This window comes from Archocentrus centrarchus, chromosome 15 (assembly GCF_007364275.1).
Source record: "Archocentrus centrarchus isolate MPI-CPG fArcCen1 chromosome 15, fArcCen1, whole genome shotgun sequence".
Lineage (NCBI taxonomy): Eukaryota > Metazoa > Chordata > Actinopteri > Cichliformes > Cichlidae > Archocentrus > Archocentrus centrarchus.
Window position 1 is genome coordinate 7,881,710 of NC_044360.1, and position 20,294 is coordinate 7,902,003.

At 41.3% G+C, this 20,294-nt stretch overlaps 1 protein-coding gene and 1 long non-coding RNA gene across 2 annotated transcripts in view; one reads left to right on the top strand and one right to left on the bottom strand.

Moving 5' to 3' along the window:
* Positions 1-2,364: 2,364 nt before the first annotated feature.
* Positions 2,365-7,423, bottom strand: LOC115792905 (uncharacterized). Its single transcript, XR_004021082.1, has 3 exons — positions 7,244-7,423; positions 5,380-5,679; positions 2,365-2,604 (listed from the first exon to the last, which is right to left on the bottom strand). It is a non-coding gene; the product is annotated as an uncharacterized LOC115792905 (long non-coding RNA).
* Positions 7,424-7,565: 142 nt separating this feature from the next.
* The window catches only part of meis1b (Meis homeobox 1 b), a 77,522-nt gene continuing 64,793 nt past the window's right edge, over positions 7,566-20,294 (top strand). The window contains exons 1-6 of the mRNA XM_030747526.1: positions 7,566-8,259; positions 9,966-10,186; positions 11,282-11,423; positions 11,737-11,787; positions 12,361-12,411; positions 13,578-13,721. Coding sequence (XP_030603386.1) covers positions 8,248-8,259; positions 9,966-10,186; positions 11,282-11,423; positions 11,737-11,787; positions 12,361-12,411; positions 13,578-13,721 — 621 coding nt within the window. The 5' untranslated portion in view covers positions 7,566-8,247. The remainder of the gene's footprint in view (positions 8,260-9,965; positions 10,187-11,281; positions 11,424-11,736; positions 11,788-12,360; positions 12,412-13,577; positions 13,722-20,294) is intronic.

Genomic DNA, 20,294 nt, shown 5'->3' on the forward strand with positions numbered 1-20,294 from the left:
TTATTGGGATCCTTGGGGTCATACAGTATACAAGGGATCTTTGATGAGATGATCTGATCACTGACCTCCTCATGAACTTCGGTAGAGATAACTTTGTTTAGGAGGGATTGCAGTAGGTTCACTAGAAACCGCTGCAGTCAATCAGTATGTTTAGTAATCTGATTCGCTGCTGCAGGGATGAACGAGTGCCCCGCCGCTGAACCGGAGTACACACATCTGACCTGTTATGCCAAATATTTGCTCTAAATTTCATCTCAACATTTTCCTAACTAATGTGAAATTATTTTGAAGTCCAAGTCATAACGATCACCAAATGCGCCTTTTATCATTGGCAATATTGACAAGATGTCCTCTAACTTTGTCCAAAGCTAGTGGTTCTCAAAGTGTAGGGTGGGCCCCCTGTTGGGGCCACAGGGCCACTGCAGGGTGCCATTGATGACTGGGGAAAAGTTGAATGAATGACTTTTTTCAGGAAAATACAATGTATCTATACTGAAGTAAAATTAAACTTGTATCTCTCTGGAATCTTAAAAATTGTGTTGTGTGGGGAATAAATTCTTTAAAGTATAAAGAATGTTATGCCAGAACCTGAAGGCATCATGATCTGCTGAAAACCACAACTTTTTAGCTTGATATTTACATAGAGCCTATTATAAACAGATATTTTATCTAGTTATTATTTTAGAGTGCTGCATTTGGCTCTCGCCTTTTTAGTTTATTCGACATTGTGACAAGGAAGACGTCAAATGCTTTAAAAATGTAAACGCAGTAAAGCAGCAAAGATTTATTCACATATTTTACATGATGATGTTGACACAATCTCGTGTTTGGGATGCATTTTTAATTTCACGTGGCTATTTGTGACCTGATAAGTATATAAACTAAGCTTCCTCTTTGAGCAGTAAGTTGTCACTTTGTTGCAGTTGTTAGATTTTATTTTTTAGGTGTGTCTTCATATGGGGACAGTGGGTTTATTTTACAGCACAACACTATAAATCCAACACTGCTTAACAAAGTATGATGCACTGCTGAGTGGAATGTAGTGTAAGGTGCAGAAAAGCCAACATGTAATATCCCAATGTAAGGATGGAGGGTCTCAGAAAGTTCTGATTATGCATATATTTTATTTTATATTATGTATGAAAAGCTTTATATTGCAGTCTTTTTATTTCCCAATTGAAAAAGAAAAAAAAATGAAGGGATCTCTCAGAATTAATTCTGAAACTCTTTGCAAAGTACTTGCGTAAGAACTGAATTGATTTGCTATTAACACAGCGGCTGAGTCATAGAGGTAACTGGAACGCTGCAGCTTTTATCACCTTCATTGACATACCATATGAGTACTGCACAGTGGTTTTGCGGTGCATGTTACAGCTGCATTTTGTAGTGACCATGTGTTTACTGCTGCCTGGGAGATAAAGATCAGCCACAAGCAAACACTGGCCGTGGTTAGGGTTTTTCTATTCTAGCAGCTGCTGTGGCAAGAAACTGGCTATCATCTGCAGGAATGGTTGTACAAAAAAAGATTAAAGTAGAGGATGACAAAGTTTGGCTGGAAAGTCCAAGGAAAACATCTGCATATTTGCTATAAAGCCTTTCAATATCAATATTTCTTTATATTATATTGACTACCCAACTGTTTTTGTTACTATATACTGTATTTATGTTATGGACACAATTCTATTTAACACAATAAAAAAAAGAAAAAGAAAAAATATGCTTGTTACCTTCAGCCATTCGATAGTCGAGGACTGGTATTTTCTTTGATATGTTAAGTATTTTAATTAAATATCCGTCATGAAATCTACAAGAACAATCATGACTTCTGAGACTTTGAAAGGATGACTTTTAAAATTAGCTATTGATTGATAAACATCAGCAAACATATCCAGCTCAGACTGAATATTACATTTTGATTTTCAAAGCACTTCATATAGCTTCCTTATAGCTGGTGTTGGCTGTCTCTCTACTGGGGTTTCCTGGTTTATTACCACTAGGCTATGCTGTGCTCCCGGGCCTCTTTCTGCTCCGGCCTAAACTCACACCCATCCAGAAAAAGATGAGTCTTCACACCTCGTCTGCAGCCTTCCCTCACTCCTCCTGTCCTATCACTCTGTTTTTCCCCCTCCTGGTTTTATAGCTCAGCTCCAACACCCAGCTTTTTCCACTCGCCCTCTCCTCATCGTCATCCTTCATTTCTCTCCTTTGCCGCTCTCCTTTCTTCTCACTTTCTCTCCCTCCCTCTCTTTCTCCCTCTCTAAGGTGCTGATCAATTCACAGTCTCTCTGGGAGGTGTGAGAAAAGCCCGCCCCCATCCTCACCCATCCACCCGCAGCCACCCTTACCCCTCCAGCCCTGAATGGATCACCCCTTCAGATCATTCATCCCTGGATTTTTTTTTTTTGGAGGGGGGGTTTCAAGTGACTGTGATGATGATGATGATGATGATACTCCTTTCCTTCTGCTCTTCAGTTTCTCCTGTCCTCCTTTTTCACTTCATCATGTCTCTTCCTCTCTCTGCAAAAGTGTCTGCGACACCATTAGCACACCTGAAATAATAGTGCCGGTGACAAATGCTGCTGGAAGGGCTGGTTGAGAGAGACGCTGAGAGGGAAAGACAGAAAGAGGGAGAGAGTTAAGGAGGTGTGTCTGTGTGTGATAGAGCGATGAGCTCTCTATCTTCCTGTGGTGTTAATTCAGACTCTGCAGCCCTTCAGAGTAAAAGTGGAGCTACTGACCTGGTGACCAGTTGCACAGTGTGAAAATTGACTGGCAGAATTCAGCACGGCTATTATTGCAGGAATCTTTCCTCTGTGTGTTTGCGCACTTGAATGGACATGTTTAGAGGTTTATATGCCGTATGTAAGTGTGCATCGATTTTCACACAGTTCTCACTGTATAGGAAAACAGCTGTTTATCACATTATATATCCATAGGTGTTATGCAGCGTGAGTGTCAGATCCAAGCTGCTCTTGTGTCAGTTCTTGATCAGTCATTTGCAGTTATCATTAATCTTCATGCTAATATTAATGCTTCACCTACATAACAACAATTCAGAGGATAAAGCGGAATCAGTTCACTTAGTCTTGATCACTAAATGAGGCTTTGAATAACTTTCTGCATTTTAAAAATTATAATTTTACACCTAGTAACATCTAGCTAGAAAAGGGTTTACAAAACAGCCGAGCACCAAATTTAATCTAAGGTTTGAGTAATTAAAGTGTTGATTTGTTGAGTTTAAGACTTTATTTGGAAAGTTTTTATGACGAAAGCTCGGGCTAAAATTTTACCTGTGCTCACAGTTAGTGAGCAGATCTGGTTCGTGTAATATAAACACTTTTAATCCAGTTTAAAATAAAACAACCACACTGGAAATCAGCAATCAAAGACAACACACAAAAAGGCATCTCACACATTACATATTTTATTACCACATTAAATTTTTACATTAACAAATGCAAGAAATATGACAAGTCATTTCTTATAGATTCAAACAATTTTATTCTTCATTTAGCCCCAGCGTGTAGACAGTAAAATACTCACAGTGCAACAAAAGAAAATGTGAAATTTAACAGTGGATTTATGCTGCACAAGTTTTGGAACTTTTGCTTTTTATTTGAATGATCTGATCAGAAATCTTCCCGTCCTTCTGAAGCACATGTAATTTCTAACAGCTCCGGTAGAAGGCGCAAATGATTAAGCATTAACGTGTGAGAGCCGGGAGCAGCTCAGACTAACATGTGGGCCAAAGCGCAGGATCCAGCAGGAGTGAGTAGTCCCTGAGCTGATTTCATGGTTTGAAATTAATATTACGACTCGTTAAAATACTGTGATTATACCAAAGCCAAGTTTACACCATTACCTAAGCCAAAGTATTTACCAAGATGTTTTGCTACCTTAATTATACTGCAGATATATTAGTGTCACTCTAAAAGAAAATCACCAAGCTTTCACATAAATCACACCCCAAACACCCTCACAATGATTTAAATAAACATTTTTATTTAAAAAAAAATGCTGCACTTTCATATATGATCAATAATTCGTAAACTATGGTGGAAAATCTGTGGAAAATAATACATGTGCCCTTTTTATATGTCATTCGTGCACCTTGCATCATATTATAGCTTGCTGCAGTAACTTTCAATCGGATATCTGATGCAAAAGACATCATTTGCTTGTGTCCCCTTTTCTGACTCAATAGTTTCTAACTAGAGCTCCCAGCGCCTAAATGCGAGCTAATGTATCCCGCTGGATGTCCTGACAGGCGATAATATTCTAGGAGTTTCAGAAAATTAGATAAACTGTGAAAACTTTGCAGCAGGTCTGCTTTTGCGCTGAGGCAGTGACACAAAGCAGAGAGGCTCAATGGCCTTTTTTTTTTTTTTTGCAAATCCCAACATGTTTAGGCGCAAAGCTGCGGAGCTGCAAAAAGTTTGACCTCAGTTTGACTCCGCAGGCTGCCAGTTGCTCCTTGTTTTTTCAAACAGCTACAGACAAGCAGTGATACAAGAGATCACAAAGAGCCAGGCAGTGATTCACATCTCTGACCCGGAGGGGTTTATCTTGTTATTTATTACGCTAAGATTCAAATGGGTAATTTTTATATATATATTTACATTAAAAAAAGAAGGGGTGAAAGGGAAAAATAATCGGGATTAACTTATCTTAGTGTGGAATAAACAGCTTAGTTATTGATTTTCAGTATTTCGAGTTTTAACTGAATTAAATAATGCGTGTGTTTGTAGTGCATCAGGTCTGTAATTTCTCTTTGTGTTCACACTGCACGAGTCAGGACGCACAGGCCGTCTAATAACGCTTTCATTTGTTTCCGCAGTCAAACATGCTGTCAATTTGCATTCAGCGGTTTGAAAGTAATACCTGCTGATTTTATTGAAACGACTCAAAGCATTATCGTCATCGCAAAGCGGATTAAACAGAAGTGACGGTATTTGCCCCCCTGCTCTCTTTCAGGATACCAAAATGCGCTGACCCTCACGAAAGAACAACTCCGGGAGAGAAAGTGGAGCTCCAGTTTGCTTTTATGGATGCTAATTGAAGTAGCTTAATTGCTTTATAATGCCATAATATATATATATATTTTTTAAAACAGTGAACAAGCGCTAATGTGACCCCCTTTCATGTTGATTTAGCCCAACTTCTTCCCATTGCCTCGCGAAAATTCAGTGTAGGTGAGCTGTATTATAATCTTTTGTATTCCACTAAGTCTTCAAATTTAGCTGAAAGTTGATTGGCATCAGCCTCTTTAATTAATAATAACAACTTAGAGAATATTTAGCTGGCATTCCTACATCTATTAATTATTTGCTTTGTCGTCATAATTAAGAAGAAAATGTGAAAATAAGGGCTTTTACTCACCATTAAATAAATAAATCAGCAAACTGGACCAGCACAAGTCAGCAGAGTTTATTATCTGATCCTGTGTTCTGTCCGTAAGAGTCCGCGCCTCCTGGCTTCTCTGGTGTCCGTGCCTCGAAGCCTCAGCGGCCAGACTGCGGGAGGCTTTGATAGTCATTTCATGCCTGTAAAACTGTCCCATCGGATCCCAGCGCTCGGCTTTTACCACAGGAATCACCGCTGAATGTGTGAAGCCGCGTTATCGTATTATGACACCGTTTCTGGCATCGGGGCAGATGATCGATGAGTGGACGCACTGCACTGAAAAAAAGAAGGGAAAAAGAAAAAAACCTTAAAGCAGGGTGTCACAGCAACACCTTAACACCTCATGAGCATAATCAGGAGATAAAATGGATCTTTTAGACACTCTCCATTCATGTGTGATGGGGCTGAAAAATTAATAGCTGTGTCGGTGAGCATCATGTGACAAACAGCCACAACATCTACAAATATTCTTTTGCAACTTCAAGAAAAAAGATACCTTAATGCATGCTTGTCTCTTAAAACTAATCATGTCCACATTAATCCGCTTTTATATTTTTTCACGTCATGGAATATCCCATTAATATTTATGTAAAACTGGGTAATCAAAGTTCTTTTTTAATTAAAAAAAATCAGTTAAATTAAATAAGATTTGTACCTCTTTTCCTCCCGGTGAGGAATCATATATAATAAGATAGAATTGAAAATTCAAACAACTTAGTTAATTTATAACCAGACATTATCCAATGTTATCATTACTTTTCTGAAATTCCCCAAGAATCCAAGTTCCCTTTCATATATTAAAGCTCATAAATATTTGACCAAACTTTTATAATCTCTGTACGGCAAATCGTGAAACTCAAGTGAACTTTTCATTCTAAAGAGACAAAAGTTAAATTAATAAGGACTCCGAGAACAGAAGCATTATAATAGCTTAACCGTAGTTCTGTTTGGTTTGGGAAAGTTAAGTGAAAGTGTAAGTGCGTTTAGAGGGAAGTAATTAAGTTGGAGATGTGAAATTTTGTGTGTTAGAGAGTGGGAGAGAGCGAGAGAGAGAGAGAGAGAGAGAGATTGGTCAGATATTTTATATTTTTGTGAAATTACGCACTGTATAAGCTGACAGAAGCGAAAAGTGTGCGTTTTGTATCCGCGGCCGATGTTTTGTTTTGCGCCTCCTCGCCACTGTGGCCTAAAACCGATCAATCAGCTCGGGATCGATCACGTGGGGAGCCAATAGGGGGCTCCCATCTCTTTGCCTCCCTGTCATTGGACAGCCCGAGCTGACTGGAGCGACCCATTCAGTACTGCTGTGGGGGAGAAGGGTGGACGTTTACTATTATTTAGACATAAAAGACGCTTTGACAACGACTTCATTGTTTTAATTACTTATTTGAGTAGCCACTTTTCTGATGACCACTCTCATCAAGATCCAGACTAATTAAGCTGTTTTTGCTTGGAAGGCAATTAATTTTTAAAATAAGTACAAACGTTCCGCACAAATAACACAGCGAAAGTTGTTTATTGTTCTTTTTGTTTAGACTGGGCAATTTGTTCCAAGCTTTTATATGTTTTGCATTTCCAGTCAAACGCAGGAAGCAACACAGGAAGCAAGTAGAATGTGCAGAAGTCGAGCTGCAAGAGGCCGAAAACCTGCAAAACTGGATGTTTGGCAATGGTGAATAATCGTGCATAAAAGATAACAGACTCGCAGAAGCTTTAGTTCACTACAACATTATTGGGATGGACTAGACTTAGTTCAGGCTACGGCTTTTATTTAATAATAAAATGATTATTAAGTTGCATCCATTTCAATCATAGACTGTACTGGCTCTTAATAACATACCTGACAGCAGCTCACATCAGACTTGAAAGTTGGTTCAATAACTCGTTTACAAACTATAAGAAGAGAAGTGGGTGCTGGACGTGTCAATTCCGAATTCACATGTTTTCCAGACTGCAGCATAAAGTCAGTTGTGAGGATGAGACATGAAGCCGAAGTCTTAGGTGAGTATTCAGTGTTTAGTGTCGTTCCAGCTCGCAGTGTGGCTGGCTGGGCTCACAGGGTCCTCCCACCCCCCCTCCTCTCCGCACGACTTGCTGCAGCCCGGTGCGTTGTGTAAGAGACGCGACCTGTTATGGCCACCACTACTTCCGGGTTTCAGCAGTCTGGTCCAGATCCTCCGCTCCTCCTCAGCTCAACACACACATCCATTGTACACAAACGGGCAGGCGGCTCACGCATACACACGCACTCACACACATGCGGACACATACACACGCACAGCATCGATCGTGGCTCCTTTAAGAAAGCCTAAGCCAGAATTATCACCCCACCTCCTCTTGATCTCCTCTAGACGCTTTTGCATAAGAAAATCAAGCCGGGAGCCGAGAGTGATCAAAGAAAACGAGAGGAGAGCTGCTTCATTTTTTAACTGTGATTGTGACCATTAACATTTAGGTGGTGCCGATCCCGTGGAGACGCACGTCGGACCATCATTCATCCGGTACTTTTGACAAGCCCTCGCGTTTTGACTGACAGGCGGAGTGGCAAAAAGCCATGAGAGTCGCCAGTTTTGTTTGAGGGGCTTTTTTATTTTCATCCTGGTTTTGGAAAAGGAGCCCGGTGCTGCTGCCCCGAGGATAGCCGAGGACCTATTTGCCGCGCCTGGGCTAAACTTGCACAGAAAGCGGGAGCTGGCTTCATCGTTCCGTGGAAAAAAAGGCAACCGGGATTTTGGCTGAAATTTCTTCTCATTTATTTGGATTTTCTTTCTTTGCTTCGTCTCCACCCTGGCCGCAGAGGGGATTTACCTAAAGTGAAAGGACGACCAGGGAGTGAGGAGGGTTATGGCGCAACGGGTACGTAGGGCAATCCCCCCTAAAAAAGTTTCTCCAAGTCTGCTGCGCTTGAATACTATGCTGCGCTGTAACGTGGCTTAATGACACACATACCCACACGGACACGCACTCGCGGCGAAAGTTTCTGTCGTCTTCCTGACACACGGAGAGACAGTTTCATGTTTGGCGTCTTTTGGCACGGTATTACGCACGGCCGCACTCGTTTGTCCCACAAACCGGCCCACTGAGAGACACTGGAAGCGTGATCATATCTCACATCGGCTATGTTTTTTAGATTAGTTATGACAGGCCAGTTACTGGAAGCAAAATGGGGGGAGGGCATGGAGGCAAAACAAATCTCCACTTTTCTCTGTCGACTGTTTCATGAAGCTTTCATATCGAGTATTTCTGAACAAAATCAAAATTCCATCGGTTGCTCGTCAATCGACGGCACGTCGTAAAATGCGTGTAAATATGCAAAATAAGCTTCAAGCAAGTGAGCCAGTTTTTTAATAACGAGGTGATGACAAACTCTTGATTCACACAATCTAGGGACTTCTATAGAGCAGCGGTTGGATCTCCACACGGATAATAAACAGCGTAAAAGCGGAGATGGTAGGGACACTGGACACATTTAGCTGGAGAATTTGGCACTGGAGCTACATCACGCTGGGGTTTGCACCTCGCTGCCTTTAGGGTCGACATGCTCAGCTTTAAGTGATAATGCATTTTACTCCTCCACCGGCACTTGTTTGTCACGTCTAAAAGAACGTCATCAATATTTCAAGCATATTTTCGTGTATAAAAGAAGCAAAGCTCAAAGAAAGTTCTTTAATTCGACCTTGAACAGACCCGAATCAACATTTCTGAGTTGTTACAAACCAAAAATGTAAAGACTGGATTGCAATTAACTTAAAAGTGACACATGAAGAAAAAAAAAAGTTTGAATATTCAGCTCCTGTTAACAGCATATAAAAAACAGCACGCGACTTTTTTTTTTTTTTTTTGCTTGCACTAATCATTGTGTGCTTGATGGGTAAGAACATGCTGCACAGTTATGAGCCTTTAAAATGAGAAACGTTGCAATTAACAAGTTTAAGACATTTGTTGTTGTACACAGCGAAAACACAGGACTCCGGGTTTATGGTGTTAAAGCCCAACAACTGCCTGGTTAATGATGATAATAACTGAGCCGTGTTGCTCCAGTTTTTGTACTCCCAGTAATTTCGAACATATTGAATAATTCATGTGTTTTTCCTCTGGGCTTCAAGGGTCACTGTGACTGAGTTGAGAACAAAACTAGTTTGCACTTCTTAATTATCACTGCAGTTTTCTTATTGCAGACAACTCACCTCTTTAAAACTTTCCCTGATTATAAAATCAAAACACAGACGTGAATTAGTCTCGCTTTTGCCTTTACAATTCTTTTTTTTTCCTCCAATTTTTAAGAAGCTGTAATTTCAAAGGCGCTTCGCAGTTCTATCTGAAAATTGAGGATTTTTTTTTAAAAAAAACACGTTATTAGTTTTGTAAATTAATAAAGTTATTTGCCCAGCTTGGCCGAACTTTTTTTTTTTTTTTTTAGAAGAAGAAGAAGAAGAAAAAAAACAACACTTCTTCGCCTAATCACTTTTATGCGTTACCGTTTTTGCATTAAAGTTTTCATCAGTCTAATATATTCTTGTGCATGCATATTCACTGTTGATCCGGGTGTTTGTTGTGTGCAGTACGAAGACCTGCCCCACTACGGGATGGACGGTGTGGGCATCCCGACCACCATGTACGGAGACCCGCACGGCGCCCGGTCCATGCAGGCGGTTCACCTCAACCACGGTCCCCAGCTGCACTCTCACCAATACCCGCACACCGCCCACACCAACACCATGCCTCCCAGTATGGGCTCCTCCGTTAACGACGCTCTCAAGAGAGATAAAGACGCTATATACGGGTAGGTGCACGCCTTCCTTCCGTGGGGAAACTCACTCTCTGGCGGGCAGGCATGTATCCAGGCCTGGAGGGGCCAGCTGGGGTGGGCTAGTGGGTGCAAAATCAGCCTCGTACTAAAGAAAACACCGGCTCAATGCCAGGGACAGCAATCTGTCCCGGTGAAGAGTTTAAGCCACACTGGAGCCCAAACTGCTGCAGAGGCGCTGGGATAGAGAGAGGCGACGCGGGCTTCTCCTGTTCATGTATTTTGGGGACAATTTGGAGTTTTGAACTTTTGAAGGCAGTAATGTCTGAGTGTTTCTGCTGTGTAATGCATATAAAAAAAATTTGTGCTTAAGGAGGCTCTCCAGTCTCTGCTGTTGTTCAAATTATATTTTGACTTTAATATTTTTGAGACAAGCTCAACTTTACAGAGAGCCCTATCTCTCCCCCCCTCCCCCATTTTCTCGCTTAGTTTCTTTTGAAGCTTTGTCGTTTATTATGAGCAAAAATAATTACCTTCTGCGTTTTAAACCATTTTAATTAATTGCATTAATTTGCAAACCTTCAGCAAATTAAAAAAAATCTTTAAAGAAAATCATTCATTAATTTACAGAAGTTAATTAAAATCTAAGAACAGTGTTTTCAGGGTTTTCGGACTGAAGATGCCAGTTGCAGTTTTACCATCTTGTGCCCCAGTGGCATAACTTCAGGTAGCGCATTGACCTCTGCATTGCCAGGCTGCACACATTTATTCTAAGGACTTGAACGATAAATAATAAATGTGCGCACATTTAACCGTCGATATATCCAGAGTTTTTTTTCTTCGCCACCAAACTCACGCCTGTGATGCAAACGGAGGCCTGTGCAAGAAATTGTTTGACAGACTCTGAAGCTTTTATGCTATTAGGCGCGCCTAGATTTAATCACAAAAGTCTGCCCGCTGTTTGAAGCCTTTCTCCGAGCCTCTGCATAATATAATAGCAAGGGCTGCAGCAGCAGCAGTCCCCATGGGTGAGTTGTTGAAGAGTACCATGGCTGGCTAAATCTAGCCTGGAGTAGTCTTGACCCCGGCGCTGTTCTCTCTGGTGACATTTGCTATTGTGTGTGTTCTCAGGCACCCCCTGTTCCCCTTGCTTGCACTGATTTTTGAGAAATGTGAATTAGCGACTTGCACCCCCAGAGAGCCCGGGGTGGCGGGAGGAGACGTTTGTTCATCGGAATCTTTCAATGAAGACATAGCAGTGTTTGCAAAACAGGTCAGGAAACTTTGACTCTTTTAAATCTGCATGCTCGAGCTGCGTGAGCGCTCACCTGAATGTCCAAAATGTGCAATTCTGGCTTTTGTGCGTACACTTAATTCTGCACGGAAAGCAAGTAAAGCGACTTTTACCACTCAGATAAAAAGGATTTTACAATGTTTTAATTTCATATTGTGCATTTTCTTTGCGAAGAAGTAACTGCTATTCCATTTAATGCTTGTATGTTAATTTAAATTTACATTATACATTAAAAATATCCGTATGGCATTTTATATCCATATATTTTAAAAAGAAATGTTTTGCCTTTTAGATTCGGGCAGAAAAACCTTTATTTTCATCGAATCCAGAACTGGATAATCTGGTAAGCTACATATTTTATTACTGCACAAATGACATTTTCTGCATTTTCATACTGTATTTTTTTTAAATATACCAGCTGCTGTTTGGATGTGGCGGGCTTTTCATCTGTGTCAGGCAGCCACGTGGTGCTGAAAAGTTAAAGCAGGATTGCAGCTGATGTTCCCTTTTTTTTTTTTGAGCTGTTTGATATCATGATGGCCCCCGGTTCTATCTGCAGATAAAGGGCTGCTGTCAGACAGCTGTCACACACCTTTGAACTCTGCCTGGAAAGTTATTCTATTCAGTCTTTCCACTTTGTTCAGTTTGATACTTTAAATGTAATGTTAGAGTAACGCTTCCTCTCGACTTGTTGGTGACTAATAGATCTCTGACTCTGAGGCTTATTGCAGCTTCAGTCTGTACTGTACGCCTGCTCTCCATATTGCAATAACATCCAAGTTTAATATCAGTTCCACATAAAATCCATTCATATGAATATTTTCCTCATCTACAGCTACTTGCATTGAGAAAAACGCGTCTGTTTAATATCAAGAGATGTGAACAGCTCATTTTTATTGTTATTTTAATTTTTCAGATGATTCAAGCCATTCAAGTTTTACGATTTCATCTTCTGGAGCTGGAGAAGGTAATATTCTCTCGCCATTTCTGTCCAGTGTGCCACTTCAGACCTATGGGCTGTATTTGCATAAATGTATTTTTGCTAGTCGGTTATAATTAGCGTCAAAATCAATCATGGGGCCATTTCTCTTCCGCGTTTAATCACGACGCAAGCTGTTACAACTGGAACAGATATCTCTGTGCCCAGTCTCTCCCATGTTTTAATGAAGTTTAATGCTGGCAAAAAAATTGCGTGCAAGGTGAAACATATAGGGGAACTTTGCGGTTTTTAAAAATTATTCTTTGTGGAGGGCAAAAGGCCCCAGGCAGCCATCTGTGGATAGGAGGAGTAGTGGGTGTAAAACTCGGATTTGTCTTCGTTTCAGATGGACCGCGATAGCCTGTAAATTCAACTTTAACCTAAACTTTCACATTCTCAAATGCGATCAAAGCTGTTAAAAGTTTTAGTTTTAAAAGTTATCTCCGTGCATGCACTGCTTTGCCCGCAGATCTTGGAGTCTCTATTTTCTGTCGACATAAACTCAGTAGCCTAAATAAAGTTTCCAGTGGTATTTTTATGCCCGTGTGTTTGTCTTGGTTTTTCAAGCAGTAGAATGCGTCACATTAGCAGTGATAATGTAATAAGTTGATGAAATTAAACAGTTTACCTTAAATGTCAGTCAAGCGGGTCACCCTCCTCTAATGGCCACTACCCAGGGCACTGATGATGAATTTAACACGGGTGTTGAGTGCGTTGTAGCCTCAGAGCCCTCTTGTCACTGTCAATTTTCGACGATATCTCTATTTTGAGAAGAGGGGGGGAAAAAAAAAAGTTAACTATCACACTCAGGACAGCCCACTGCACGGAGAGGCGAGGGAGCCTTAGCCTGAAGTGATCTTTCTTTTTTTTTTTTTTTTTTTTTTTTTTTTATAGATGAAAGAAACTTTAAAACTTAGAAGTTAATATAAATTCAGAAATGTAACAGGATGCTTTTTTAGCATGTTTAATAATTTATCGGAAAACATCAATTTATTTTCACTGATAAGTCATAACTTGCCGTGATCTTTGCTTGTGCTAAAGTGCACAAAACCTCTTCGGGGCACTTTTGCGCGTCGAAGCGGTGTTGTGGTTGCGCATGGCACTGTTGTGTGATTTGGGCGAATGTGTAAGACCTCTGCCCTTTCTCCCTTTAGGTGCACGAGCTGTGTGATAATTTCTGTCACCGGTACATCAGCTGCTTGAAAGGCAAGATGCCCATCGACTTGGTCATAGACGACAGAGAGGGCGGGTCCAAATCAGACAGCGAGGAAATCACGAGATCGGTGGCCCTTGATCAGGTACATCTCTCCATCTGCGAGTGCGTGTGTGTGTGTTCTGTCTGTTGGCCACTCAGCTATTCTGGGTCACTACTGTGCTGCGCTGCTATTTGCATATGATTAAGACGGTTTCATTCCATCCATCGGAATGGAGGGAAAAAAAAAATCTGAATAATGTTGCTATTATTGTCCCATTAAGACTTGAACCCGGAACCGACCTGGGAAGATTAGCTTGAAAAAGCATCGCCATAAACTTGACCTGTTCCATGTCGATTTTAATTTAGTTCCTCTCTCCATTTTTTTCTTCTCTGCTCTCCTTCTTTTTTGAACCTAAACGTTATCAGCTTCTCTCTGTTTTGCAGCCCAGAAGAGAGCAGCAGCAGCATGGGCTGCAGACTGTGGTTTAGAAGCCTTGGTTTCTCCACTGTAGCTAGAGTTCACGGTTCATTTCGCGTCTTGTCAGTATTTTTCCTTAGACATGAATGCACACTGCTTATCGAGACCCTTCCTCTCCCCCTTCTTTTCTTTCCCTCAGAGCGCACAGATTCAGCACCAATAAGAAGGTTTATTTTCGAAAGCTATGGAAGCAGGGGGCATTAAAGGTAGATTAAGAAGTGTTTCCTTTTGTGCAGATATCAGAGATAACCACAGCCTTCATTATGTGCTTCACTGACTGTTTGCACTCCGGGGACATTGTAGTGTGCGCACAGGCATGACCCTAATGGTCCATACACTGCCGTTAAATAATGATAACCGCAACCGATCATTATAACTATGCAAATCTGGATTTGCGGCCATTAATGGCTCGAGCCATTTATGCAGGAAAGCGGGCTGCATGCACGTTTCAATAAGTTATACCAGAGTTTTAAGAAATTACTTAGGAGTGTGGCGGCAATAACCTATGGACAGCACCGGGGAGGGGGAGGGGGGGGATCAAGTGTCCAAATTAAAGGGATTAGTTGGATAGTCCGACATAAAAAGTAATGAAGCGATTAGGCTAAATAATTTAAATCCGCGGACTTCCATATGGTTGAGTGGCTGGTCTGAGTAGAGAGAGAGACAGCCACCGGCTTTTATGTTCTGAGCTGAATGGGAGGACTGGGAGCCGATTGGGGCCCAACTGGGAAGAGCCCCACTCTGCTGCGCATGCACCTCTCCATCCCCGGCCCTTATGTCTGATTATGGAAATGAGAAAGATCACCCAGAAGATAATACTTCATTTAATCCAGGAACAGAATTAAATAACACAGACACCACTTGTGCTTTTAAGTGTCTCTTTAAACAGCCTGTTGTATTCTCTCAGGGATTCAGTTGTCAAATTTTTTTTATAGATAGGTCAGCACTCGGATTGGAGCCTTATGGTATATAGATATTGAAATAGTGTGTTAAAACCCTTGGGATTTTAGGTATATGAAGAAAATTATGTTGTGCTTGCGGCACTGATGCAGATCTTTAATTGACTGTAAGATGAAGACATGGCCTATTTTAATATAATGACGGTCCCTACATATAGGCAATTCAGGGCAAAACCATATAAGCTTCTGTTTATGCTGACAGAATCCTATAAATGACCTACAGGCACAGTTTGTATTAAAACACAGTGCAAACTTTTTGACAGATTTGTAATATTGAGGGATGGGCTGATGTTCTGGTAGGATGGCCTAATGTGGAGACTGTCCACAAGAGCAGTCTGTGTGTAAATGAGCATATCCAAACAGGCAGAGGGTGCATGCCTCTCACTGCTGAATACTTAGATTGTCAATCCAATGGCACTGCACTTCATGACTTACTTGCAGCAGAATATATATATTTTTTTTAAATTTTATGGGCTATTTTTGTGTGGCATCTTATCTGCAGTTGTTAGGCAGTGACATCCTTAACGAATTTGCATTGTGTGTGCATTATCTCTTTCCATATGTATTTTTAATATATGCCCTCGGGCATAAAGTTGAAGTGGACTGGAAAAAAATGCTGAGAATTTGCACAAAAGAACAATGTTAACAAGATGGAGAAAGCAGGCTCATTTATTCATAAACCAATTTATTCCAGTGAAGCGAATGTAGCAGAGAAAAAAAATGTCAGAGGAAAAAAAAATACTTTGAATTTATTAAACTCACCAATTCAACAACGCTGACTTTCTTGCTGCATTATGTACCCTTGCATCATAACAGTGATTTTTCTGAATATTCTTTGCATGTCTTTACATTGTTTTTTTTTTTTTAAATGCCTGCCTATGCAGGGAAGTATGAAAGGACACTGAGCGCCCCTTTCAAAAGAAAGCAGAGCATAGCTGAGAGGTGAAAAAGTCAGAGGCTCTGCACTGGCTTGTGAATGCAGCCCAGCCAGTTTGGGCATACCCTCCTATGTTTGTGTGTGTGCGTGCGTGCACAAGCTGTGTGCATGCATCTGTCTGCAAGTGTATGCATATATGTGTGTGTCTGTGTGTTTGTGCATGTGCTGCTGTGTGTGCATGTGTGTGTTCAAACTGGCCTGATAAATGCAGCACCCCCCTCAGGTGCTATGTGAGTGGAGTGACTGGTTAGCACCAGTTGGACTTTCTTAACTCTTTCCTTGCCAGTCTCTTCTCACCACATTTACTTTGATTTCCTTCCTTTGAGCTGCATATATAAACATAAAAAAAACAAAAAACACAATAAGTTAATTTGCAGAGGCCTTTAATGTGAAGTTGAATATTACTGTGTCTGTTTCAGTCTTCTTGTTGTTGTGGAAATATGGCGAGAGTAACTCTGCTGATTGTGTCCCTATTTGCCTGGCGCACACGTTCAGCTCAGTCTAAAGAAGTGGGGAGGTATTTCCACGCTGCTGTACGTCATTTACACATTTGCCTTTAATTGCACTGAGGGTATGGGGAGGGGTGCAGCAATTTGCTAATGAACTCTGAGGGCTCAGGCTCTCTGCTGTTGAGGAGAACACTGCTAATAGTGATGAGGACTCACTACAAATCTCAAGAGCTCCTTTACTTGATTGAGCTATGCAGGCTGAAGTGAGACTGGAAATAATTGAAATTTCCTTTTAAAAATATTTACTGCCTGACTTCTTCTTTGATTATGAATGTTGAGTCTTTTCAGAGAAGTTGAAATAACGTGAAAATAAGGTGAAATGGGCCATAATCTGTAATAACATCTACAGTATACATTAGGGACCCGTTGCTGTTTTGCTTCTATCCTGCAAAATCTTTTCTAAACAACCCCTGTTTGTGTGTGCTTAGTGTTGTGGTCACTGTGTAAGAATTTGCTCCTGATAGCGCTATCGCGGTATCTTTTCCCAACAATTGGCACTGTTATGCCATACAAGTACGGGTTTCCAGGTCAGTGAGACCCAACAGTGTTGGTTTAGGTAACTCTGGCGGTCAAAGAGTGACCCCTGCTCCCCCCACTCCTAGCTCAATGGAAACCATGACTGCCAGGGTCAGCCACTATTTTCCTAATCAGTACACCGCTATCACTAATCTATCCGCTTCTCGTTGAAGTATGGATCGAGTTTCACCCGACTTAACAGGCACACACACTTGCTCTGTTTTTTCATTCCCCTCTCTCTCCTACAGTGGCACACTGCTGTTCTTAATACAAACTTTTGAATCATTGTAGTGATTGTTGGTAATAGCAGCTTTTGTAGTTGAATAGAAGAGAGGTTTGACCCCCACTCACCCCCTCTCTCCTCTATTCCCCCTTTGCCTAAACTCCCCCTTTTTTCCCATTCGGTAGTGAATGCAGGGCGGCTGTTGGGGATTCAACAAGTGATACAAAGAGGTGACCACGTGACTTGTGTGTTTCTTAGCCTCTTTATTATTGTGGTGGAATAGCAAGTAGGGGTGATTATGATTGAGCAACTGAAGAATGGAGTAACTTCAAAGAACAGGAATGTCAGGAACTTCTCATATGCCTTCATATATTTTCAGACATCTGTAATGCATATATATATATATATATATATATATATATATATATATATCTCGTTTTTGGTGTCTGCTGTTACTTATGATGGGCAGCCATGTCTGTCCCTGAGGCCTGCTGTGGTTTCTTTGGCTAAGTAAACAATAACCTGGCTTAACACATGTGTACTTAGCTAATGGAAAGTTCCTCTCCCCCTTAACCCCCTGCAAGCCTCTGACAATGGCCACCATCACAAACAGCCCGTCTCCAAGGAATCCACCGAGAACATCCCAGCGCAGTGGCTCCAAGTCAGGCTAGGCTAGGCTAATGAAGAAACCACAGCAAAACATGTCGTTAAGTAATTATGCACGCCTTTTCATTCACAACTGGAAAAAAAAGAAAAAGAAATATGCTTTGTTTGAGGAATGATAGCATGGAGGGAGGAAAGCACTTGAGCTAATGTTTTTGTTTGGATTTCAGCTCATAGAGGGTAACCAGGGAGTCTATAGTAAGAGCTGAAGTAGAAGAGGCCACAGAGAAAGAAAATCATTTTGTCAGTTTCCACGAGTGTCATCTAAATGGACTTTGAAAGCTCTGGTAATTATCTTAAACATGTAATTATCTTTGGTCGTCTCTATGAGGTTAACCCACCGGTTTTAAAAAGCCGTTTGAAGAGTACCTGACGGCTATTGAGTGTAGCATACTTTACTTACTCAAGAGACCAAATCCAGTTTTCTCCCTCACCCCCTTTAGCAATTATAAGGTTATTTCTTCTTTCTTTGTCTATTGTGAAGAGTTAGGGAGGAAGGGGAGTGCTGAACAGAATGGGAGGGAGTGAGGGGTCTTTTTCTCTCTAGCCCTTTTTTTTTTTTTTTTTTTTTTGCCCTACGCATACCATTATCAGCCCCTCTTTTCATTTTGGAAGCACTAATATTGCAACAAGGGGAGGAGACGGGTGGAGAGAGCACAGAAAACCGAAGTAGTCGGGCAAGCACTTGCCTGGCAGGTTATCAGAGAGGCAGATCCTGCTTTATCTAGTTACAGTGGAAAGCAAAGTAAACAAGAGTTTACAATAGCTGGCCTTTCAGCCCCTTTTACTTACAGCTTTCCCACCAGTATTTGGCTGAGTGGCAGAATGTGTCTGGAGTTATTGCATGCCATCTTGCTGCTGCAGCACATGGCATTCTCGCTGATTTCAACTTGAGAAAGCAGTGCTGTTGCAAAGGTCAAAAATGGTGTTAAAGAAAACTACCACAGAGAGTAGATGCACCAAAGAATTCTGGGGGATGGAGTAGCTCAACTGTCATCTTTGATTCAGATGTACCACCAGTGAAGAGTGTATGTGTGGGGGGTTATTTGGATATTTATGTCTGCGCCTGTAAGTATGCACATATGATTATTTCCGCACACTCACTGGCACAGAGTGAAAAGTAAATATCCATATCATCACAAAAGATATTTCAGAGGAAGAAAGAGAGAAGCGTAGGTGGGGGGGGGCAAAGCACAACAACCTTAACCATTTTCTTTATTATTGCAAATGAATTGGCAAGGCAACATTTCTTGCATGAGCGCTTGTATGATATGGGGCCTGGCACAGCCAGAAAGGGAAGCCCCTCTTGCATCTTAGACGCAGCACAATGAGAATGCATTGGATTGGAATGCCTCACCGATCATAGCGGAATCAGAATTTCCAGCAAGGAAAATCTTTTCATGGCGAATTAGGGTGGTGTAGGGAAGAAAAATGGTAATGAAAAAAAGAAAAAAGAAAAAAAAAAAAAAAGGTATGCATGGCTCAAAAACAGGGTTCCCACAGCTTGGCGCCGCAGATTTAAGAACTTTAGCTAAAGATAGGCAGAATAGAATGTGGAAAATTGAATTTGCTAAACAATTAAGCATTGAATTAATCTGCATCCTGCACAGGAGATGGTGAGTAAAGGGAAGAGTTAAAGAGAGGGGAATGGAGAGTTAGGGAGAGACTATGGTGGTTCATTAAGGGGACAGAATAAATCAAGTGTGCTGCTATGGGTGCAGAAGGACAAGTTTCTCCTCTCCACTACCTCAAGCTTTCTGTTTATGAATCCATTCATCTTGAAAATTTACATACCCCATATTTTGAAGGTGGAGATCTTTATTGTGTGCTGTAGTCTTGTTGGCACAGGGTGTGCATTGCTTTTGTTACTGTGTTGCAGTCAAGGTGTATGCTTTTGTTAAATAGAGGCTGTGTGTATGGCAGGGATGTGATGTGTTTGTATAAAGTAGATGAAAAGTATTTGTGTGTATTTTTGCATGGGTGTGTGTGTGTGTATGTGTGCGAATGCGCTGCCTGACTTGTGCGCACTGGTATGAGTGTTTGTTGGTTGTGTGATCTCAGCCGTGTGTGTATTAATTGCATGTTAGATCAGTGCCGGGCCTGTTCCATCCAAGGGCGGCCTGTGATTATAAATAAACCCCTCGTCCCCGCGGAGATGCCACCAGGTCCTGTCTCAGCCCCGCCTCGTTTCCCGTGGGGCCTCAGTGGCCACCTCCCAGCAGGCAAAGCGCTCTTTTGTTCAATTACAGCTAATGCAGTAGTTTGCCATTTCCCCCCTCCACTTTCTAATTATATTTTCAAATGGAATTTGTTATAGAATTAAAACAAAAAGAACATGGGGGGAAAAAAAACATATCCTTTTTGCAAGCTGAGGCTCTTGGGTTTTTTAAT